Genomic DNA, 25582 nt, shown 5'->3' with positions numbered 1-25582 from the left:
ACACGGTCGTGCCTACTTGACGAGATTCCTGAAGTAGAGTTCTTAAGGAATAACATAGAGGGGGCAATTGTATGCTCTTTTTAGACTTCCCAATAGAGGGGGAAGTCTCCCCCCCCCCGGGGTATAGAAAATTTACTCAGTATACTGGATACTCTGGATTTATCACCTGAGAGGATTTATATTTCGTATAGCTCTGTTGCTATGATGGAAATAGAGGAAAGAGGCAATCCCGCGTGTCTAATCGTTGCATTAGTGTTGGTAGTTGTACCAGTCTTACGGCTGTTAAAGCATTAACAGCCATAAGACTGGTACAACTACCAACACTGTATTTGATTTTTACCAATACATTAAGTAAATAAATCTTTTCGGGTGTATTAGGTGAGAGAAAGATGTAACTTTTAACTTCTCCGCTGATAAGGCTGAACGGTTGAAGGGTATTTGTTATATGAGTCGCACCCTAGGATTTTCCTTTCTCTTTCTATAAATATAACTCGCTCTCTCTCTCTCTCTCACTCATATCTATCTTCTAAATCCTCTTCTCTCTATTTAGTGCTATCTTTGCTCTCTGTATCACTTCAAAATGGCCCCTAAGACATGGATCATGACTCATCTGAGGGAGTTGCTGCGGTTTCCGGTGAGTGGGTTTGGTGCAGGGCCGGTGGCAGAAGACATTTACGAATGGCAAGAAACGCTGTTGGGCCCCCCTAGTAAACCATACGAAGGGGGCATCTTCTTCATCTCCATCCATGTCCCATCAGAGTACCCCTTCAAGCCACCAATGGTGTCGTGGAAGACGCTGATTCTGCACCCCAACATCGACATGCTGCTTCACCCTAAGGTGGAGGAAGAGGACAACTACCTCGCAGACGTCGCACGCATGTGCATCTTGGAACCGGAGAGGTTCAAGAAGGAGGCCCGCCTGATGACCGAGGCACACGCCATGGATTAATTCATGGCGTTTTCACAATAAAATAATGAATTTTATGTTTTACTATTTTTCGTTGTAAAATATTTTATTATATAAAAATTATGTCTGTAATATATTTATTTACAAAAAAAAATTATTATAATTCTTTGTGTTATTCTATCCACTATATTATCTCAGTCGATACATAAGGAAACCCTAATACTCGGTATCATTTGGTGTAACCACATGTATTTCCGAAAATCAAAAATATTTAATACTCGGTATCATTTGGTGTAACCACATGTTTTCCCAAAAATCAAAAATATGTAATACTCGGTATCATTTGGTGTAACCACATGTTTTCCCAAAAATCGAAAATATGTAATATTCGGTATCATTTGGTATAACCACATGTTTTCCCGAAAATCGAAAATATGTAATACTCAGTATAATTTAGTGAAACCACATGTTTTTCGGAAATTTGAGTAAGTCTTGAGTAGAACAATGAATCGTAACTACTTGAACATGTATAGTTAAAGAAACCGAGGCCACAACAAGAACAAATAGAACAACTATGTCCTTAACTTCCTTAAATATCCTAGTTCGTCGCGTCTGTTCCAATTCCCTATCCATTTCCTTCAAAACCCAGTCACAAACCACCTCATAAAGGAGAGCACGAGACCTCTTTGCCTCAACCATTTCCTCCTTCAGGTTGTTTACCGATTCCTGTAGCTGGGAAATCTCCATCTAGTGAATCCGGTTCATGGATCTAGTCCAACCACTCCGGCCTTGCATCTCGGTCAAATCATGCCGAACATCTGCAATTTTTTCTAGCATCGCCTCATCACACCACTTGAAGAGATGACATATGGGATTCTACAAGACACAAACCGTATAAATATTTTTGGTACGAAATTAAAAGCAATCAACAACTGAACTTGCCTTATGTATTCCTTATTGCAAGCAAAGAATCTTCTTCCCGGATCCAAAACGTGTGGGAAGTTTTGATGATTGGTTTACGATGACAATAACAGAATCGCGGGATTCGAGAATCTTCGTACAATTCGGGTGGAGGGCTCCCGCTTGAAATCTCCGAGTTGGACGACGAGTCGAAACTTGGCATTCTTGCAAGAGATTGTTATTTTGCAAAAAACTGAATGTTTTGTGTTTTGATTGTTTTGTGCTTAAACCCAGATATTTTATTGAATTTTGATGTTGGGGAAAAACTCAAATTGGGAAATGTCTGTTTTGGGGGAGAAACTCAAAATTGGAAATGTATGTTTTGGGAGGGAAAAACAAATTTGAGTTTCGTGGATAAACCCGGGAAATAATAAATAATTGTAGTGGAATCTATTTGTTCCACCCAATAAGACATGTGTTCAAGTGAAAACGCATGTCGTTAATTGTAACTGGGAATTTAAAACGTAGTTGTGCCTTGTTTTCCAGTTATATACATCGTCCACATAGTTGTACTTTTGGTGGATATACCGTATTCGCAGTAATACTGAATTTGAAAGAATATATATCGGTTATACGATTTATTATTGGTTATAAAATCAAATTATCAACTTGTTCATCAAACAAAATTCGAAGAAAAGTATGATACATATTATTTCCATCATTGATGGCCTAAGCTTGACAATGTGACTATAAGAGGAGATTGACACTTAAGTGTCGGGTGTGGTGAGATTCGTATTATTTCTTCATTATTTTTAGTATTTTGAAAGCCTGTTTACTAGTCCCTGATAAGTGTTAGCATGAAAACGACCATATTTTAAAATACTGATTATTATCATGATCGTATTTTGCTATCTCCAAATTATGAAATCGGTTTAAATTGGTCTAGTGGTGGTTAAGGATTGGTTAACCTCTTCAAAACGACGTCACCTGGAAACAGGTCTCCTTTAATCTTATTTTCTATTATTATAATAATATTTTACCTGACACATAGACACGTGTTCAGGTAAAGAACACCTGTCGTAACTCACGTGTGGCTGACATAATTTATTTTATTATGGACACATATCGTTTATTGTAACTAGGAATTTAAAACGTAGTTGTGCCTTGTTTTCCAGTTATACTCATCGTCCACATAGTTGTACTTTTGGTGGATGTATCGTATTCGCAGTAATACTAAATTTGAAAGAATATATTCCGGTTATACGTTTCATAATTGGTTATAAAATCAAATTATCAACTTGTTCATCCAAAAAAATTCGAGAAAAAGAATGATACGTATTCTCCATCATTGATGGCCTAAGCTTGACAATGTGACTATAGAAGGAGATTGACACTTATGTGTCGGATGTGGTGAAATTCGTATTATTTCTTCATTATTTTTAGTATTTTAAAACCATGTTTACTAGTCCCTGATAAGTGTTAGCATGAAAACGACCATATTTTAAAATACTGATTATTATCGTGGTCGTATTTTTCCATCTCCAAATTATGAAATCGGTTTAAATGGTCTATTGGTGGTTAAGGGTTGATTAACTTCTTCAAAACGACGTCACCTGGAAATGGGTCTCTTGTAATCTTATTTCTTGTTATTATAATAATATTTTACTTGACACATGATCACCTTTCTCTTCTTCCGACGAACATTCCATCGGGTTTTTAACTTTTACACGACATTCTCTGATTTTAAAGTACTATTTTCACTTTTCTTTTTCACAACTTTTTCGCTCTTGCTTCTCCTCCCCAGTTCACAATTATTTGTGTTGGACAAAATAAGAAATGTCCGTACTAAACATTATAACTAGAGCGTAGTTATACCAAGTTTTCCTTACCAAAACTAAACATTTACATTGTTGATACACTTAAAAGCAACACATCATTTTATTTTATTTTTTAGCATTGTTTACAAATTGTCTAATAGAAAATAAATTGTCTAATAGAAAATAAATAGTCTAAGTAACAACAAACACTTCGATTTTTCCATTGAACTTCTGAGAACATCGATTTGAGAGAGAGAACAATAGATATGCCACTCCTTCGCGAAGAACAGTGATGGTATCAATTTGGCCATTCCTTCGCAAACCTCGTAACAATTTGACTGAATTTTGCCGCCTGCATTGTCCAGTAGCAAGTATCGCACATATTGGTAGGTTCCTCCATGAATCCGTATATAACAAGACAATTGTGGGGTAAGTCCATGTTTCCGCAGTGCAAGTTACAAGCTTTGTGAAAAACTAAATTTAACATTTTCTTCAAACACTTGCGGAGGGTTAGCGTTGAAACCCCTCGGGCTTGAATGTTCCATTGTTCGAAGCATTTGTACTGCCTCCGCCCGGATAATATCTGTCACAGATGTTAAACTCACTTCGCATCTGGACATGATGAGGACAAGCATTTTGTGGCAGTATTTAACCATAGAGCATCCCGCTTCCGCTGACTCCTTAATCATAGCCATCCCTGCGTCGATATTACGGTCATAGAAAATAATTGAAAGACCTCCTTCAAATAAAGTCGTTGGATTACCTGCTGCCAAACATCTTTCCTTAAACATTCTCATCCATGCCATATCAAAGACCCAAGGTGTGGGCACGCTTAACAGATCCACGTTCCGTAGGAAGATTGGATCCTTGGAGATTTTGTTAAAATCCCTAAGGGCCACTTTAGCAGAACAGTAATTTTGTACGCAATTAATGATTATATTCTTTAGTATTTCGGTTTTCATCTCGATGGGCAAATCATAAATCCCTACTTGCTTTGCCATAGGAGACGAAATGTGTTTCAGATACTTCTTGGGTCTATGTTAAATAAAAGAGGTCACAACTCCCTAAAAACTCTTGCAGTCGCCGTTGGAAAACGAAACGACACGTCGTTTGTATTTCTTTGTTTCATTTTTTTTTCAAAAATCGTAAAATATCATATTTCCAAATTCAATAGTCGACTGTAGTTGTACCAAGTAATGCCGAGTAAAACATCACATCTCCAATTACAGGAGTTCAGAGTAACTAAACCACGTTATCACCTGCAGTACTTTCAGAGGCACCTGCAGTACTTTCAAGGGCACCTGCAGTACTTTCAGAGGCACCTGTAGCATTTTCAGCTCCAGCACTTTGACATGCAGTAAAATAGGAATAAATTCCATAAGATTCAGGGCGACTCTTATTACTCGTCTTTGTCTTCTTAGACTTCAGTTGACGCTCGCCATTTTTCTGCTGTTTTGCCCCCCCCCCCCTCTTTTTCTCGTGTTCCGGGGTTAAAGCAGTCAATTGCTTTATATCATCGGGGACAATACAGTGTGACTTGTGTGGAATTGGATAGATCGTTCTGTTATAAGCAAAAGCCCACTGCTCAGTTAAATAATACGTTGAACACAAGTCTTCTACGTATATATCTTCTTCTCTGTCTGGCCGCTTCATGTAATGCTCATGTGCAGCGAAGGCATGCACACAAGGATACTTGTCTATATCAAACCATTTGCACGAGCAAGTTTTACTTTTCAAGTTAACCGTGTAATTCATCCCATCGCTTCCGATTACACTGTATTCAATTTGACTGATGTTTAACTCGGTGACAGTTAGCCTCTTCCCTTCAGCCCATCTACTGTGAAATATATTCTCAACAAAAGCCACCAGTTTACGTCTTGGTGGCGTAGAAGCAGCCTCGTTTTTATGCTTGTTAAACCACTCACACAACTTCGCAACAATCTTATCCACCATAGGTAATAAGCATAGCCTCCTTGCATCCTTAAATACAGTATTCAAGGACTCCACAATGTTACTAGTCTCTAGGTTGTACTTATCTCCTGGAAAATAACACCTTGCCCATTTCCATACTTCTACACGCCTCTCTAGATACTCGGTCACTTTAGGATACTTTAATGCCATCTTCGTATAATGATCAAGAAACTCGGTCTCTGTATACTGTCTTGCGCACTCCCTGAATTTTACTGCAACTATTTCTATATCCCTTAAAACTTGCAATTTCACATTCTGGCTCAGATGCCAGATGCAATACGCATGTTTAGCTTCCGGGTAAACCTCAGCTACTGCATTGATGAGGCTTACATTTCTGTCAGAAACAATAACCAATTCAGGACTATCGGGTATAACAGTTTTCAACTCCCTGAAAAACCAGTCATAACTGTCATTTTTTTCTGTATCAATTACTCCAAAAGCAATCGGATAATGGTGACGATTACCATCCTGACAAGCAGCAAAGACTAGCTGACAACCCATTCCGGCTTTCAAAAAAGTTGTACCAACAGTTACCACTTTCCTCATTGCTACAAACCCGTCAATGAAGCTCCCAAAGCGACAAATAAGAACTTGAGTCTTCGTTGTCCGTCCAGTAACACATTGTGTTTTGTACATGGATTCACCTGCTCTAGCATGTACAAATACGAGTACAGATCTATATAGCTGTCTTCAAGATAACCACGAATCAGAGATTTAGCTTTCTGTATTCCTCTCCATGCGGTAGAGTTTGACACACTCACAGAAGCATTATTTTTAACCATAACCATGACATCGTGAGGAGTTGGTGTATCTAATCGATCTGGATACGCTTCCTTAACAATAGATGCTACTAATCCTGGTGTTCCTTTCCTTTGTTTGCTGTTTGTACTCGCACTGCCCCGAGAACAACTATGCATCTTCCGGTATACTGTAACAGAAAACAGGGTGTATTTGCATCCTTCCAAGCTCGTAAATACCAATTACACCCTGTTTCACCGCATTACACCACGTATCGCTTCTTATCTGAATTCTTAATATTCAGACCAAAACAATTGATGTGAAGCTCTATAAAATAAATCTATCAAATCTTGTTTAAATGCAAATTGTTGCCCTACTCTCAGATTCATACCATCATCCCATTCAAAATGTTGTGTTTCTACTTCAGCACGGGGACCATCATCAAAATCAAACCGTCTGTATTCTTTCTCCTTGTTATCAAACTTCGCTTTATCATCATCTACTCCATTGCCATCATCTACTCCATTGTCACATGATACATCATCACCACCTTCTTCATTGTCACGTGTTACATCATCACCCTCTTTTCCCTCGTCAACATCATCATCATCAGGTTCCTCTATCACCGGGACATTCTGTTGATGTTGTTCTGCTGAACAGTTGCCTGCGTAAATAGCAAGTACACCATTATTTAATCTACCATTACCTAAATGCAACCCCCCGTAATTGATACCAACTGAACTTACCCTCTCAACTCTTGAAAATTCCTCTCCAACTTCAACACCTTTGATGACCTCTACATGAATAATACTTCTGCGTCCATCTTTATCCAATGAGGTCAGGAACACAGCTAGGTCATCATCATTCAAAATATAGAATTGTTTCTGAGTTTGCACTAGTATCGGAATGTAACTCAGTTTCAGCTTACTCGAAGATTCGACAATCCCAACCTTCGCACATATCTTATCCATTAAACCAGAATAAGTAATCTCCTCCAAAGTTGATGACTTAAACATTACACCATGCATAGAAGCTAGTGCTGAAATCCATTTATCCTCCGAAGTTGAATAATATCCCCCGTAATCGAAAAATAAGTTCGTAATCATTATCACCTGAAAAAATAACACATACACCACACTCAATTGCATAAAAATTGGACTTTCCAGTTGTACGCAAGTGATACCATGTTTCCAGTTGTTTGCAATTGTACGCAAGTGATACCAATCGTTACTCTCTCTCGTCCTCCTCTCACTCCGGGAAAATACTCTAATCTAACTCCCATTTACTGCAATATAACATCTAAACATACAATCCACTAAATACCCATCCGATTAGCAACCAATCGCCATTTCCATAGTCTACAATTCCTATTCAATAATCGAATTTAATCCCCAATAGTGGTTCTAGCGCAACGACTTCCCAAAATCAAAACGAGGTAATATAATCCAACCACAGATATGTCAATTACCTCGATTAGCCTTCAATGTCGGATCAGTGCAGCAAAATGTCAAGAAAGACTCGACGATTGTTCTCTCGTTCTCTCTCTCGGGATCGATGGGAGAGGAAGCTGGTCAAAGATGGTTTAAAGATGGTCCACAAAGCTCTGTTCCTGATCTCTTCCTGATTGGATAAATTTTTGGCGCCTAATATTCATCTACACCCTCCTGATTGGTCAATTTTCTAGACGCTCGTTTCTGATTGGCTAGTTGTGCTTATATCTCATTGGCCGAAATTTGGTAAACTGTTTTCATTGGTTCATCAACGCTTAATTATCATTGGCTTTTTTCTATTTCTAATTTTCTTCTATAGAAAATTACAAGGACTAATTCAACATTTCCAAGTTCATTAAAAAGTTAGGGACCCGTGAGGGGTCCGAGAGAATGAAGAGGTCTACGTCTGAATAAATAGTTTTTCAAAGAAGTGTTTCAGATTATTCCTCAGAAATAACACGTGAATTTTGTATGTGTGAACCTAGAAAATATGCACCTTCACAAGAATTCATTGGTCAAGTTCAAAATTTTAAATGTTACTGTTGGGTTCGAAGTTTAAACAAAAAAGTGGGCACGACACAAAAAAAAATATGACTCGTTGTGTAGGAAAAAAAAAGAAGCGAATAAGGCGTTTTGTTAAAGTCTTATATACGGTTACATCACCTTCATAGCGTATTAGATGTACAACATATGATCTCTTCTATAGTCTTATTCATGTGACACCTCTGCCAAGTCCCTCTGATGGGCCGAACAGAGTGTTGTGGCACCATTCATCCACTGATTTTAAATCATGTTTCTCAACTGCAAAGACCTGGACACAATTAAGGTCGTCCCGCAGTAAGCAATCATGGAGCAAAGTCGTTTGGTTTGTGAAGGGAATTGCTGATGTAGCAGAAGTTTTAATAGATAGAATAGTAATCTATTGATTCTAAAATACCTGAAAAACTAGGATAATCGTAAAATTATTTGTTTAGTCTATGAATTCTCGAATAAATAAAGTTTTCTTTAATTCGTTAAGATCTCTATAGATTAGCCAGAAACAAAAACTGAAAATAATTTTCAGTGCTTATCAAAAACTCTTTAATTAAAATATCAATATTAATAACAATTGAATAAAATCATAGACTTAAAGGCATCTCCAACCATAATACCAAATTTGGTGTTAGGATGTCACAAATATTTTTCATCTCTAATCCCAACACCAAATATCACACTAAAATAATAATTTTTATATTTTTGTCAATAATATTTTATATTATTATATTATGAAATTAAAGATTTTTTTAATAGTTTTGATAAATATTAAATATTTTATAGCTAATTAACTATAAGCTGAATATTCAAAATATTAATTTTTATTTTTTTGTTTTTAATTTTGTAATTTTATTTTTCCAATATTTTAATTGAAATTTATCAAATATTTTAATTAATTTGTGTAATATTTTAGATTATATATAAACTAATATTTCATATTAATTAAAGTTAAAAGATTAAAAACATAACAATGCTAATGATATATTTTATTTGTTTTAGTTATAAAATTTAATCATATTGTTATAATACAAATTTTCTATACTTTAGTATAATCAAATATAGTATTTCAGTGTATAATATTACTAAAACCAGAAATAAAATAAAAAAAATATTAAGTTTTGGATTGCTATACGAGCAACTCCAATCTGATTCTATATCTTTAATTATGGAGTTCTTACATCTCCAATGGGACTCCATCTCCAACATCATATTTTGTTTTTAGAATTTTATGAATAGTACAATGCCAAATTTGGTGTGGCATTTCACAGAACTCTAAAATAATAATAATATTTTATTGTTACTTTTTATTATAATGAATATTATATTATTTATTAATTGATTAAATTTTATAACTATAGTTAATATATCATAACTTTTTATTTTATCATTTATGAAATTTTAAGTGTAATTAATATGAAAATTTAATTATAATTAATATATTTAACTTGACATAGAAAAATTAAGGATCAAATATAAACTTGGAAAAATGTATCAATTATAATTTTTTGGTACTGTTATATATAATTTATAGTTAATTTATTATATAAATAATTAGTATTTATCAAAACTATTAACAATAAAAAAGTTTAAATTTAAGAATCTAATTTTAAAAATATTTTTAATGTGAAATTTGGTGTTGTGGTTAGAGATGAAAAAAGATACTATTCACCCAAACACCAAATTTAACACTATTCACAATACCAAATTTAGTGTTTAGGAGATAGTCTAATCACACCAAATTTGGTGTAACACTGTAACAAAAACTCCAAATACATTAAATTAATGTTAATTTTGCAGTTCCACTGAAGATGATTTCAAATCAAATTTGGTGTTATGCAGTTCCATTGGAGATGATTTTTAGAAATTATTTATAAAAAAACTTAGAAATGTGGGTTTTAGAAAAAACATTTTGAACATTTAAATCACTGGAAAATAAGTTGACAAAATTTAGAATTTTCTCTAAATGTTTTAGTAAATTATTAGAAAAATAATTTTGTCTATTATCTTAGGATCTTTTTTTTTTTTGAGAAAAGATTTTATTATCTTTGGATCTGAACTTCTTTTTTTTGACAAAGGACTTGCTTGAATAAATCAAATGAAATATTTTACAGGAACCTGAGGAAACCACTCCTCTATTACATATATATTATAGAAAAGAGATAGTAGAATAGGAGAAAGAGGAGGGAGCACCACAGAGGCGCCACAGAGGCAAAAACCGCTGGCTAAGGAGGATCAGACCAGCAAAGCAGCAGCGAGACATAGTCTGGATTCAGAGAGCAGAAACTGTGAGCACGGTTCTTGACCGCATTCAGAACGAGGTGAACAATCCTTGTCGGAGGGAAGGAAATACCATCATGACTCCGACGATTTCTTTCATGCCAGATCTCATAAATGCAAGCTTGCCACGCTTGAAAAATAGCCAAACGTTGATCCTTGTTGGACGAGGCCAAAGGCAACCAAATATGGATTTCCTCCCAGTCAATGGGAGGAGAAAGAATGTGAAGCCTTTCAACGCATTTCCGCCACACCTCAGCTGAAAAAATACATTGGAAAAAGAGGTGATCCATGTATTCAGCGTGAACACCGCAGAGTAGGCAGGTCTGTTCCACATCACAACCCCACCTAACCAAGCGATCAAAAGTTGGGTTCCGATCAAGAACAAATAACCAGGTGGTAAAAGCATGTTTTGGAATTCTTGCTTTATGCCAAACCAGATCACACCACGAAACCGGAGGCTTGATAATCCTAATAGAATTCCAAGTCTTCCGCGAGGAGAACTCTTTCTGCGTCTCGTTCCCAATTCTCCACTCTGCTTTATCACTAGAAGAAGAGACCGAGATTGTAGTGATGAAGGCATAGAGGAGCAATTGTTGTTCTGTCCTCGCAGGAGGAATGTTCCAACCAGATGGAGAAAGACTCTCTTTAACCGTCGAGAAGAGAGGAATGCCAAGGAGAGAAGGGCCAGATGGCCCAAAGAAATGGATCAGCAAACCAAAAGGAGTCCACGGATCCCACCAGAAGAAGGTGTCGTCACCATTTCCGATGATAATTCTGAGAAACGAGCAAGCTAGCTTACGTAACCTCGGAAGTCTCCTAAACATCCAAGAGAACCCATAATTTGTTTCATTCAAGGCCCAAAAAGTGGAGTAGGAGAGGTACCTGTTTTGGATGCAGGCCACCCATATTGATCCCGCACGGAAGAACAACATCCAGATAAGCTTGAGGCCATAAGTTTCGTTCCACGATGAAAGAGTACGCAGACCTAAACCCCCTTCTTTCTTAGGAAAGGAGATATCGATCCCGGAGACCTTCGCTCCTTTAGCCGAGTCTGTGGTACCATGTCAAAGGAACGCACTGGACATCGAATTGATCTTACTAACGACCTTCTTGGGGATAAAAAAGGCAGCACTCCAAAACCCAATAATCCCCGAGATGATTGAGGAGATTAAAGTATACCAACCCGCCAAACTAAGGAGGCGATCAGTCCAACTATGAAACTTCCTTCTGATCTGAGCTAAAAGCGGATCACAATCAACCACTGAAAGCCTCTTCGTGCAAAGAGGAAGACCTAGATACCAGATAGGCAGAGATGAAGGGGAAGATTAAACCTTTGATGAATTTTCCCTAAGGTTACTTCCTCCATTCTTGAGCAAAATAACGACGTCTTCGAGATGTTAACAGCAAGACCCGACAACTCCTCAAAACGATTAAGCACAGAGAAAACACCATCCATAGATTGAAGAGAGCCGTCCAAGAAAATGAGGAGATCGTCCCCAAATGAAAGGTGAGTGAGTTGCAACTCCTCACAGCCTGGATGATACTGAAAAACACCACTTGCGGCAGCTTTATTAAGCATCATTGAGAGAACATTCATTGCCAATACAAAAAGAGAAGGAGAGAGTGGATCTCCTTGTCTAAGCCAAGATCGCCCTTTGAAATAACCGGAGGTAGTGCCATTGATACTTACCAAGAAAGATGGGATGCCAACACAAGATTAACACAGTCAATGAAAGCAAAAGGGAAGTTTTACGCCTGAAGAGAGCTCAAAATGAAGTCCCAATGGATTGAGTCAAAAGCCTTAGATATGTCCACCTTCAGGGTGAATTTACCAGGAGAAGAGTCCCGGTGATATCCATTTAATACCTCAGAGGCAAGCAATACATTCTCCAGGAGGAGCATATCCTTGAAAAAAGCTGTCTGATTCAGATCCACCAGAGAAGGCATGATATCCTTTAGCCAATCAGCCAGAATCCGAGTAATCAGCTTGTAGACCGTGTTAAGACAGGAGATCGGTCTAAAATCTTTTAATTCTTCAGCACCAGGTCTTTTGGGAAGCAGAACTAGAGAGGTGGAGTTGAGAGCCGAAGGCATGAAGGAACTGGAGAAAAAGTTAATCACCGATGCTGAAAGCTCTTCCCCGATAATACTCCAGGCCGCTCTAAGAAACTCAGCGGTGAGACCATCCGGGCCCAGAGTTTTACTAGAGGGAATTCTTCTAAGAGAGTCCTGAATCACTTCTTTGGTTACAGGTGCAAGAAGAGACTCTTGCTGAGACGCCGAGATGGATGGAAGGTTAAAAGATTCAAGGAAGTCTGGAAGCTCTGGGCAGAACTGACCTCTAATATTACCGAGAATGCCTGAGAAATAATCCACCGCATGAACATGGATATCTTTAGTGGTATCAGCTCTCGACCCATCCAATCTAATAAGGTACCTCACCGCATTCGATCCATTTCTAGAAAATGGAGTATTAAGTCTCCTTCAGATAGCCACTTGATACGGGATCTCTGACGAAAAAAACTTTCTTCTGCTTGCTGCAATGACACCCATGAAACCCTTGCTTCCTTTTTTGCACGTAGATTTGCTTCCGAGGGATCGTTAAGAGCAAGAACCTGGGCAGAGAGAAGGATATCATTTGCCGCAAGCACCCTCTTCTCTAAATCACTATAGTTCTCCTTACACAAGGACTTTAAGGGAAGCTTAAGCTGCTTGAGCTTGAAACACAGATCACCCAAGTTAGAAACTGAGTCACCCGCCCTTTCCCAAGCATTACCAACAACCTCACAGAACGAAGGGAGTTTAATAAGCATATTATAAAACATGAAGGCCTGTTACCAAAAGAACGCGGCTTGGGGAGAATCTGGATGCGACACGGGCAATGATCCGAAAATAACGGGGCTTCAAATTCACAACGGCTCAAAGGAAACTCCATCAGCCAAGGGCCATTGACAAGACACCTATCAATTCTCTTGCAGATGGGATCTTTGGGTTGGTGGTTGGACCAGGTAAAACGAGGGCCTTGGAAAAGAAGGTCGAAAAGACCCACATCAGCAAGACACTCCCCAAAAGCTCTCATAGCAGAAGAAGACCTAAAGATGGCTGAGTTGGAGGTCTTGGATGGATAAAGGATCTCGTTAAAGGCACCATTCACCAGCCAAGGACGAGAAGATAAGAGAAGGGACGAGAACAAAACCCTTAGGGAGTCCCATAACTCTCGCCTGATCTCCAAAGAATTACATGCATAGACAGCCGTGTAGATAAAACTGTGACCATCCTCCAAAAGGACCTCAACGGTTATAGATTGCAAAGACACAGTTAACAACTTAACCTTAGTAGGAAGCTTGAAGATAACCCAGATTTTACCAAGAGGAGAATACAGATAGTTACTAATAATGGACCACTCCGGCCCTAACTTATATAGTATGTGGTTTAGGTTAGGTTCCTGCACGTGCGTTTCCAAAATCGCTCCAAAAGAAATTAGACTTGATCTGATCCAATTAATGAGCGGACAATGCTTTGCCTCATCGTTTATACCACTTCGGATCTTAAACTTCTGTCTGTGTACATTCATCTTGATATATGCACTACAAAAGAAAAAAATATCAGTGATGTTTAAAATGTAGATATAATTATCAATAAAGCAAGTCATCTCTATATTATTATTTGAGTAGACATTTTTAAAAATAAACTTAAATATGTAAGTTATTACATAATTTGCCATTACAAATAACAAAGAATAATTAAAATAAGAAAAGATATAATTGTTTTTCAAATCTATTTAAAACAATATAGAAAGTTTTTGATTCTCATTTATTAAAGTATATTTACCATTTTATTTTTAAATTTAAAAATATGATAATTTTTTATGTTATTTATTTCAAATGAATAATGTAAAAAGTCAAGATTAAAAATTATAATATTGAAATATAGTAAAATATTTTATAAGTATAATTTGCTATGTTAATTGATTATAGACAAAAATTATTTTTACCAAAAATTTGACATAAGAAATTTATTTTTTTTAAATAAAAAAAGTTTGTGATGAAGTGTGAATCATTAAAGAATACATATTAGAATTATTTTTAAGTTATATTTTAATAAAGTACAAATAAGTTAAATAGACGTGTTACTTCCATATGAAAAATTAATGATTCTAATTTTTTAATATCCAAAAATAAATTTTGCGATTCCAAATATTAATTTTAAAATAGGTGGTATATATTCAATCTAATAAATATTATAATTTATCTTTTAAAATTAAATATATTTTGTTGTATTTTTATTATTTGTTATATATTAAACGTAATTTTTACAAATATTATACTCTTTTCATATATAATTAAAAAAGGTAAATTTAATTTTTATAATTTACGAACAGACTACAAAACTCAGTTATTAATAAACAATTTATTTTTTTATTTATACTATTTATTATTATTATTTTCAAATATGATAAAATTCATCAATCAAGAATAAATTAAATTTATATTCGGTGAATTTAAAATTTTTGAATGATATAACTATAAGCATATTTCTATGTACCGATAAACTTTATTAACTAAAATTTTGATATTAATTATTAAAATATTATTTAAAATATTATAATCTCGCGTATATATTATGCGGGTTAATTTCTAGTAGTTATACTTTTTAAAAACATATCTCATGATTTGTTGGTAATTTATAAATTCGTAAGATTTGATAACAATTTCCACACTGAAAACACAATTTATATTTAAACACAAATTTGTAATAATTCATAAATAGGTGACAAAAAGGAAAGAAAAATATACTCCATATGTAATGTGTGAGTCAAAACTCGCACAACCAAAGATTTTTAAGGAAAAATTAAGGTTAATCGCAAGAACAGTAAGATTGAAAGAGGGTTTTCTTTGCCGTGAAAGTGTTTAGTCTTTATTGCTTAGGGTTGCCAAAAGTTACATAATGAATTGTGTAAGTCGCTTATTTATACTAACTCTTTAAACCGCCTCTCCCGAAAATCTTGGGAGAGATTTTTGGAATATTCCCTTATCTTGTCGTGCGGCCACCGACATAACGTTTTTGCCTAGGGTTTCAGTAGGCTCGCATCTTCCGGCTCGGCCCACTTTCTCTTGTGCGCAGCTCGGCCCATCTTCTTTTACGCACGGCTTGGCCCATTTGAATATTCTTCACGCGGCTCAGTTCACTTACTTCCTCCTCACGGCTCGACCCGTTTACAGCTTGGCATATTCTTCTCATGCGCGGCTCGGTTCACTTACTTCCTCCTCACGGCTCGGCCCGTTTACAACTTGGCCTATTCTTCTTATGCGCGGCTCGGCCCATACTTAATGGATCGCTGGTCCTCCTTGCAAAATCGGCTCTCCGATATTCCTGAGGTGGTTTAAACCGATTGGGGTGAAACCGACCCCAACAGTTAGCCCTCCAGCTCGTCAATTTCGGAGGTGAGAGTGACGAGATTTATTATTCCTAGTCGTGGGATTAAACCATCGAGCTGAACATGTCACGGGGTGATCACAGGCGAGACGTATCGAGAACAAGATTGCCGAGCCGTTATGGAGGCGAGGTGACTGTCATGAGGGGCAATGCTGAGCTGTTTTGGCGGAGGTAACGACGAGGCATTTTTTCGAGAAAGTTGCCGAGCCGTTTTGTGTTAACGACGAGGTGTTTATGTTAATAAAGTTTCCGAGCCGTTTCGTGTTAACGATAACGACGAGGCGTTTTGTTAAGGACGAGGCGTCTTTTTTGGAAAGTTGTCGAGCCGTGTTTCAAGGTAACGACGAGGCGTTTTGAGGAAGTTGCCAAGCCGTTTTGCGCTAACGATAACGACGAGGCGTTTTGAGGAAGTTGCCGAGCCGTTTTGCGCTAACGATAACGACGAGGCGTTTTGAGGAAGTGGCCGAGCCGTGTTTCAAGGTAACGACGAGGCGTTTTGAGGAAGTTGTCGAGCCGTTTTGCGCTAACGATAACGACAAGGCGTTTTGAGGAAGTTGCCGAGCCGTTTTGTGTTATCGATAACGACGAGGCGTTCTTATGAAATTGTCGAGCCGTATCGACAAAGCATGGTTTGGTTCACACAGCTCGATGAGATATTCTCAGATAACCAAAGCTGCGTTGTGGGCTCGGTTTACCTGGGCAACTTCATACGGGAAACGTTTAGCAGTCGTTAGTTCTCTCCAAGACGTTTGAGTGTTGGCGCGTATGAAGGACGCGCCAGGAAGTTATGCATTCGCCGCAGACTTCACGCGCCTTCATTTATTACCTCTGCGCCATCCCGAGGTTTACGCGGACTCCACGCGCTGCGGTCGTTCTATAAATAGGTGAGCTCCTTCTTCTCTTCTCATAATCTTTAGATCTCTCATTTTTACTAAAAGGTAGCTCTCCCTTCTCTCTTCGTTCTCTCTCTAGTTTATTTATTTTCCGGCTAGGGTTCCGAGGTTTCCGCCGTCTCAGATCTTTTTCCGGCGAACCTTGTTGTAAAACGCTGTAAATTTGGTACGAGCTGTAAAATATGTCGAGCCGTTCGGGTGATCCGCTTGAACCCCTATTCTTTTATGAAACGAGTCGTTCGGATGTCGCAGTGCGGAGCATGACTGGATCCTCCAAGGCATCTGTTTCGCCGAGCCCTTCCAAAAATTCTGCCGAGGATCACGATGTGTCGAATTCTCCGAGCCCTTCAGGCACTTGTTCCGTTAATAACGAGGCGTCTGCTTTGATGAGTCGTCATCGAGGTCCTGTCAACCAAGAGGAGGTTGATTACGCTGTGGTTAAGGCCGAGGAAGAAGTTTTTCCTTTCGACCCGGTTGAGTCGAGGCTCGAATTAGAGCGGCTTATGGCATCCTGAGGCGCCTTTTCATCTGGAAAGAGAAAACCTAAACGGGTAAAAAGGCAAAAACCCGATCCTCCCGGTTCTTCACTCTCTTCCCTCAAGTCGCTCGAGGCGTTGCACCATCGTTTTAGAATATCCGAAGCGGTTGAATTTGTCGTTCCAGAGAAGAGTGACCGAGCCGACAAGCCTCCTGATAACCATTTCACCTTATACGAGGCGTTTTTCGAGCTCTGCTTCCTATGGTTCCCAATCCCCAGAGTTATCCTTGAATACTTGTGGGAGCATGAGATTTCGATCGGGCAGATTATGCCGAGGGGTTTGCAACATATGATCGACATCCTGGTTCGGAGCTTCGAATGCGGTGGCGAAATCGAGCTCGGTCATCTGCTCAATCTGTTGAAAATTCGGGGAGCCCCGGGAGGAGGCAGATTTTATATTTCCAATAAATCCAATCGCCGGATCATAGGCGGTTTCCCGAGCAAATATCAGTTTTGGACTGAACGTTTCTTCTATGTTTTGGTGAACGAGGCGTCGGTGGGCGAGGATTTTGTAAATAAGACGAAGACCGTTTGGGGACCACTTGGTTGTCGCTCCGAAGCCTTGTTTTGGCTCAGAGCTTGTTATGGTGCGATTTCCATCTTCTAACTTAGTCGTTTTGATGTTGTTTTGCAGTTTGGAGTTTTCTTCCTCCTGTTCCCAACGACCTTTTCTCTGTTCGAGATACTCTTGCGACTCGGAAGGTTAACTAGAGAAAGCATTTTTCTTTCGAGAGAGTAGAGAGAGCCCGAGCTATCTTCGCCGGGGTATCTATCAGTTCCTCTTCATCAAATTCATCGGGAGATACGTGAGAGAAAATGGTGATCATTACGCTCAGGGATAAGAAGCAACACGAAGCTGAGGAGATTGCCAGGAGAGCCGAACAAGCAGCTCTTGCGGAGACCGAGGCGGTACCTCGGGATGACCCACCGAGGCATGAGGGGGACGAAGTCGCCCGAGCTGCTGATGAGATTGCTCCCAAGATTAAGAAGCTAGAAGAGGAGAAATAATTCTCCGAGCCAACGTTGACAAGGTGTCATCTGTGGTGACTTGTCTTGAAGAATCCAGGAGAGCCAAAGGCGCCGAGGTGGCTTTGTTGAAGAGGCTAAAGTGAAGCGGGCCAAGAAGGAGGTGAGGCGCGAGTTGACGGCTAAGTTTCAGGAGCGTCTCGCCAAAGTGGAGGAAGGTCTGGCCCATACTTAATAGATCGCTGGTCCTCCTTGCAAAATCGGCTCTCCGATATTCCTAAGGTGGTTTAAACCGATTGGGGTGAAACCGACCCCAACAGTTAGCCCTCCAGCTCGTCAATTTCGGAGGTGAGAGTGACGAGATTTATTATTCCTAGTCGTGGGATTAAACCATCGAGCTGAACATGTCGCAGGGTGATCACAGGCGAGACGTATCGAGAACGAGATTGCCGAGCCGTTATGGAGGCGAGGTGACTGTCATGAGGGGCAATGCCGAGCTGTTTTGGCGGAGGTAACGACGAGCCATTTTTTCGAGAAAGTTGCCGAGCCGTTCCGTGTTAACGACGAGGCGTTTATGTTAATAAAGTTGCCGATCCGTTTCGTGTTAACGATAACGACGAGGCGTTTTGTTAAGGACGAGGCGCCTTTTTTGGAAAGTTGCCGAGCCGTGTTTCAAGGTAACGACGAGGCGTTTTGAGGAAGTTGCCAAGCCGTTTTGCGCTAACGATAACGACGAGGCGTTTTGAGGAAGTTGCCGAGCCGTTTTGCGCTAACGATAACAACGAGGCGTTTTGAGGAAGTTGTCGAGCCGTGTTTCAAGGTAACGACGAGGCGTTTTGAGGAAGTTGTCGAGCCGTTTTGCGCTAACGATAACGACAAGGCGTTTTGAGGAAGTTGCCGAGCCGTTTCATGTTAACGATAACGACGAGGCGTTCTTATGAAACTGTCGAGCCGTATCGACAAAGCAAGGTTTGGTTCACACAGCTCGATGAGATATTCTCAGATAACCAAAGCTCCGTTGTGGGCTCGGTTTACCTGGGCAACTTCATACGGGAAACGTTAAGCAGTCGTTAGTTCTCTCCAAGACGTTTGGGTGTTGGCACGTATGAAGGATGCGCCAGGAAGTTATGCATTCGCCGCAGACTTCACGCGTCTTCATTTATTACCTCTGTGCCATCCCGAGGTTTACGCGGACTCCACGCGCTGCGGTCGTTCTATAAATAGGTGAGCTCCTTCTTTTCTTCTCATAATCTCCTGTTGCCAAGGTCTACGTCCTGAGGCGATATCAAAGTTTGATTATAGACCAGCGTTCCTGAGGGGGTGAATGTGTTTAGCCGGGTTTTAAGAGTTCGTTCCGGTTTTAGAGAAAGCGATGTAGTCTCGACTTATAATCTCGTGTGCGATGACGAACCGTGGTGACCGATATGTTTTTGGTCTTGAATTTGTATAGCGCGCTTGATTTTAATCCATAGAGGATGTAACTTGCACCCTCGTCCTAGGAAAGGTGGTTAAAAATCCATTTAGAGAACTTTGTGACTGTTGCCTCGCTGTGGCCCGCAATGAGCCGAGGTGTTTGGAGACTTAGTTTGCTGAAGTGAATACAAGGATAAGTAAAAGTCCGAGGCGATCAAGTCATGACAACTTGTTGAAGTGATAATAACTTGCTGAAGTGATGAATGAACGAATTAAAAATCCGAGGCGAACATGAAATAAGTAGCCGATTTAAAACGAATGAGAAACTAGCCGAAGCGACAATGAACGAATTAGAATTCCAAGGTGAACATGAAATAAGTAGCTGATTTAAAACAAACAGAAAACTGGCCGAAGTGGCAATGTTCCGAGAGGCGCTAGACGAGCTAAAATTGTAGAGTTAAATAAAGGTATGTGTATACGTACCCACTCCCCCCCTTTTTAGGAGGGAGGACAGCTGAACCCGTCCGAGGACGGGCTGCCTACGTACCCTTTGCAGGGATCAAGCCGTCCCGTAGTTAATGTTGACCGTGTTGTAGCCTTGGAATTGCTTCGTTAGCTACCGTCGCAAGTTCGTAAACTCCTGGGCGAATTATTTTTGTAATCTTGTAAGGACCTTCCCAATTTGCTCCGAGCTTTCCTGCATTCTTCTCGGCAGTGTTTTGGAAAACTTTTCGAAGGACGAGCTCTCCTTCTTTAAATCTTCGACTGCAGACATTTTTGTTGTAGTATCTCGCAGTTGCTTGTTGGTAGTTCTGAATTCAGTTTAGAGCCTAGTCGCGCCTTTCGTTGACCAAATCGAGTTCGTCCAGCATCATTAAGTGATTCAAGCCCTCTTGTCCTGGCAGAAGTCTTCGTCGAATACCTAGGAAATCCACCTCGGGGGGGATTACGCATTCCGCTCCATAGACTAGAGCGAATGGGGTTTCTCCGGTGGCTCGGCGCGGAGTTGTCCGATCAACCAAAGGACTCCTTCGAGCTCGTCTGCCCATCGTCCTATCTTGGCGTCGAGCCTCTTTTTCAGACCGTCTAGGATCGTCTTGTTGGCTGCTTCGGCTTGTCCGTTCCCTTGAGGATATCTTGGCGTAGATTTGCTCAAACGGATTTTCCATTTCTCGCAGAAAGCTTCAAAACGCGTTGAGATGAACTGGGATCTCGTAGGGGACCCCGTGTCTGTAGATGATATTTTTCCAGACGAAGTGTTCGACTTGAGCATCCTTTATGCTCGCGTAGGAATCGGCCTCAACCCACTTAGAAAAATAATCCGTGAGGACGAGCAGAAAGCGCTTCTGCTTCGATCGATGTAGAGGTCCGACTATATCCATCGACCATCTCATGAAAGGATAAGGTAATGAGATCGATGACAGCAGCTCGGTAGGTTGGTGAATTGTTGGTGCGTGCCGTTGACACTTCTCGCACTTTGCCGTAAACTTCTCGCAGTCCTTGACCATCGTAGGCCAGAAGTAACTGTGTTGTTTTATCTTGATCGCGAGCGACCTTCCGCTAGAATGGTTTCCGCACGCGCCGCCGTGCACTTCGTGCATGATCTTTCTTGCCTCCGGTCCTTCGACGCATGTCATGACCGGTCTTGAAAATCTCCATTTAAATACCTTGCCGTCGACGAGGACATATCGCGCGGCCTGGGCCTTTAATTTGCGGGCTTCCCACTTGTCGGTTGGTACTTCTCCATCGGCGATATATACTCGGATGGCTGCGAGCCATTCTTTGTCGCAGCCGTACTCCAGGTCGGCTGGTGAGGTGTCTTCATCCATCGCGATCGCTTCGTCGCTGTCTGGTTCTTGCTCGAGGGAATTTATCAGCCGAACTCCTTCTACCTCTTCGATGCTAGGACGTTCGATGAATTCGACTGGGATTGTCCGTCAGAGATCCGGGTCTGAAGTCGAAGCGAGTGCTGCCAAGGCATCAGCCGAGGTGTTTTCACGTTGGGGTATTTGTGTGAGCTCGAACTCGTCGAACTTTTGCACCAACTCTCGGACCACCTTGAGGTAAGCTCCCATTCGTCCGTCTTTCGCCTCGTATTCTCCGTTGAATTGACATGCTACAAGTTGTGAATCGCAAAAGATTCTTATCTTTCAAACTCCGATTCCCTGCGCTAGTCGTATGCCGGTGATCAGCGCTTCGTATTCTGCTTCGTTGTTCGAGGCTTGGAAGTTCAAGCGAAAAGACTGCTCCAATATTTCTCCGGTGGGAGAGGTGAGACGGATTCCTATCCCCAAGCTGTGTTTAGACGACGAGCCGTCGACGTGCAGCGTCCATACTTTGTCTGGGGTTGGCTCGTTCGTCGCCTCGGCCGGAAGTTCGATCAGAAAATCTGCGAGCACCTGTGATTTTACAGACGACCTGTTCTGATTCTCGATGTCGTACTCACTCAACTCTATGGCCCATTTGGCGAGCCGTCCGGATTGGCTCGGGCTGTCCAGGATCGAGCGCAGCGGGAGTGTAGCGAGCACAACAATCAAATGTGATTGAAAATACGGACGCAGCTTGCGAGTCGAGACTACGACGGCTAGGGTGACTTTCTCGATCTGGGGGTAACGGGTCTCGGCGTTGGTCAGTGTCTGGCTGACGTAGAAAATTAGTTTTTGCTCGGATCGCTCTTCTCTTATAAGCACTCCACTCACAGCTGTAGCAGATACGACGATGTAGAGGAAGAGAGGTTCTCCTTCAACTGGTTTCGACAAGATAGGCGGGCTTGCCAGATAACTCTTCAATTCATGGAAAGCTGCTTCGCATCGCTCGTCCCACTCGAATTTCTTATTTCCCCGAAGGGTGTCGTAGAAAGGCAGGCACTTGTCGGTGGAACGGGAGATGAACCTATTTAGCGCAGCAACCCTTCCTGTGAGCCTTTGCACTTCTCGCTTCGTCTTTGGAGAGGGCATCTCGATTAATGCCTTGATCTGTTTGGGATTCGCTTCAATGCCTCGGTGAGTTACCAGATAGCCGAGAAACTCTCCCGAGGTGACCACAAATCTACACTTCGCCGGGTTTAGTTTCATGTTGTGTTTGTTCAACTGCTCGAAGCATTCTCGTAGATGCGCGATATGGTCTTTCTCTTCGAGTGATTTGACTAACATATCGTCAATGTATATCTCCATGGTTTTTCCGAGCTGATCCGCGAACATTTTATTGACGAGTCGTTGATATGTTGCTTCTGCGTTCTTGAGCCCGAACGGCATGACTTTGTAGCAGTATATCCCGCGATCAGTTATGAATGCCATTTTTTCCCGATCATCAGGATGCATCAGGATTTGGTTGTAGCCGGAGAACGCGTCCATAAATGTTAACAGCCTATTTCCTGCAGTGGCTTCGACGAGACGGTCGATGTGCGGTAGAGGGAAACTGTCTTTTGGGCACGCCTTGTTGAGGTCATTGAAATCTACACAGACCCGCCACTTGCCGTTCTTCTTCTTCACAACCACTGGATTCGCAAGCCAGTCTGGATATTTGGCCTCGGCGATTGATCCTACTTTGAGCAATCTCTCCACTTCGTCGTTAACTGTTTTAGCTCGTTCGGGTCCGAGTTTCTTTCTTTTTTGCTTGATTGGTTTGAAGGTTGGGTCCACGTTCAGCTCGTGACAGGTCACGTCGATGTTTATGCCCGGCATATCTTCCGCTGTCCAGGAAAAAGTGTTGATGTTCTCTTTGAGGAGGGAAAGAAGTTTGCTTCTCAGAGGCTCTTCTAGTTTTGCTCCGATTTCGACGCATTGTTCTGGACGCGCTTCGTCTATGCACACCGAGTCCACTGCATCACATAACGGCTCGGCGCGCGTTTCGCGGCTTTCCGCAATTTGTAACTGCTATAAGAGTTTCGAGAGCTCGTTCGCAGGCTCTCGGTCTGTCTTCATCTTTTTATGATCTATGTCTGCTCGTGCGTCGGTGACGGGGTTCCTCAGCTTGTGCTCCGCTAAGCAGCACATTCGCGACTCCTTCTGATTTCCCCAGATCGTTTTGATGCCTGCTGGAGTCGGGAATTTGAGGCAGAGGTGATAGGTGGAAGGGACCGCCCTCATCGCGTTGATCCATGGAGTTCCCATAATCACATTGTAGATTGCTGGGTAATCGGTGACGCAAAATTTGACGATCCTAGTGACTCCGCCAGCTACCACTGGGAGCCTAATCGTTCCCGCCAGCTACCACAGGGAGCCTAATCGTTCCCATAGTCATCGTTGTTTCTCCTGAAAATTCGGTTAGAGGTTTGGGGATCGCCGTCACCTCGGCGAGATCGATTCCCATCCTTCTGAGTGTCTCCCTGAAAATGACGTCTACTGAGCTCCCAGTATCGATGAGCACCCTCGCTACATCGTGATCCCTGATCGTCAATTCGATCACTAGTGGATCGTTGTGTGGTCTATCGATTCCTGCCGTTTCCTCCACGCGAAGGAGATCACCATATTCGGGATATCGGTCGGTTCTGTCCAATTTTCCTTCGCTTCGGCTCGGCGCTAATAAGCTTAGAGGACACCGTGTCTTGGTAATATTGAGATCCACCCATGATCATGTTGATCCTTTGCCTCGGCGCGGGTCGCTCTTCGGGTTCGCCTCTCCTGTCGCGCTTGGTGTTATCGCCCCGTCGGGGAGGATTTGCGGGTTCTGCCGCGCCGCTCGGCTCGGCTCCTTCTTTTGGTTTATTAGGGACGAGGTCTTTGAGGTTAACCGTGTTCTGAAGCTCTCTTGCCGCCATCTTAGCTGCGAGTTTTTCTCCTAGAGTTCGGCATTGTGCCGTTGAATACCCGTAGGTCTGGTGATACTCGCAGAATGCCTTTTCGTCATAGCTGGTAGGCCTTCTTACCCAAGTGTTGTTGCGCAGCTCTCCTCTTCCGCGTCCAGTGCCTACTTGGTAGTTATGGGCACCACCGCTTCCAGGTTCGTCCGAGCTCTGCGTTGTTGCGTTGTTTGATGGGTTCCCTTTCTTCGGGGGGCGCATCAAAATTGAGCTGTGGATCGCTGCTTTCGTTGCTTCGTACTGCTCGTCCAGATTTTTCATCTCTTCCTCGTTTACGACGAAGTCTGATGACTGATGCAAGGCATCTTGAATCGTTTGTGGCGTGTTGAGTGCCATTTCCCGTCGGAATTCGGATTTGAACCACAAAGACCGTTTCAGAGCCTCGAGTGCAGTCTTGTCGCTTATTCCTTCAATTTTGGATACGACCGCCTTGAACCTTGCCATGTAATCCCGAAGCGGTTCGTTCGGTCCTTGGGATAGCGTCCACAGGTCGGCATCAGAAGTTCTTCTATCCGGCATCTACTTCTCGCTCGGTCAGTTTGGCAGCATTCTTTGTGAAAGCTCGTCCCATTGCTATCCGAAAACGCTGTGATGTGTGCTTTCGGATCGGTCGTTCCTTCGTAGAACGGAATTCTCACCTTCCCGGGCTCGGGAATCTTAGCCTCCGTGATTCTCGCCGTGAATGGTGTTCTCTGGGTTTCTTCAAGCATCCGATCGATCTCGGGTGCTGTTGTGCACTTGAGACTTCATGGCGCGTATCTTGGCTACTGTCCGAGCCATTGAGGCTCGCAGCTCTTTGATTTCAAGGGTTTGCGCGTGAGTCATTCCTTTTGATTGGGGGAGTCGCTCCCGCTCTTCTCTCCTCAGCTCGTCTTCGCGTTCCGCCTGCTCGATCCATTGG

At 41.4% G+C, this 25582-nt stretch overlaps 4 protein-coding genes across 4 annotated transcripts; 1 reads left to right on the top strand and 3 right to left on the bottom strand.

Annotated features, from left to right (window-relative positions):
- The first annotated feature begins 580 nt into the window (after positions 1 to 580).
- On the top strand, positions 581 to 949 carry LOC18008666 (ubiquitin-conjugating enzyme E2 11). The gene has a single exon (XM_006391294.1). The coding sequence runs from the start codon at positions 581 to 583 to the stop codon at positions 947 to 949; it is 369 nt and encodes a 122-aa protein (XP_006391356.1).
- A 3917-nt stretch (positions 950 to 4866) lies between these two features.
- Positions 4867 to 6141, bottom strand: LOC112085190. Its single transcript, XM_024154272.1, has one exon. It carries the CDS (start codon positions 6139 to 6141, stop codon positions 4867 to 4869), a length of 1275 nt encoding a protein of 424 aa, XP_024010040.1.
- Positions 6142 to 12383: 6242 nt separating this feature from the next.
- On the bottom strand, positions 12384 to 14208 carry LOC112085189. The gene is made up of 3 exons (XM_024154270.1): positions 13473 to 14208; positions 13159 to 13380; positions 12384 to 12994 (listed from the first exon to the last, which is right to left on the bottom strand). Exons 1-3 carry the CDS (start codon positions 14206 to 14208, stop codon positions 12384 to 12386), a joined length of 1569 nt encoding a protein of 522 aa, XP_024010038.1.
- A 9547-nt stretch (positions 14209 to 23755) lies between these two features.
- Positions 23756 to 25200, bottom strand: LOC112085187. The gene is made up of 3 exons (XM_024154263.1): positions 24347 to 25200; positions 24171 to 24267; positions 23756 to 24088 (listed from the first exon to the last, which is right to left on the bottom strand). Exons 1-3 carry the CDS (start codon positions 25198 to 25200, stop codon positions 23756 to 23758), a joined length of 1284 nt encoding a protein of 427 aa, XP_024010031.1.
- Positions 25201 to 25582: the final 382 nt, after the last annotated feature.

Source organism: Eutrema salsugineum, unplaced genomic scaffold (assembly GCF_000478725.1).
Source record: "Eutrema salsugineum unplaced genomic scaffold, Eutsalg1_0 scaffold_9, whole genome shotgun sequence".
NCBI classification, from domain to species: domain Eukaryota; kingdom Viridiplantae; phylum Streptophyta; class Magnoliopsida; order Brassicales; family Brassicaceae; genus Eutrema; species Eutrema salsugineum.
This window is presented reverse-complemented; position numbering and strand designations above follow the sequence as displayed.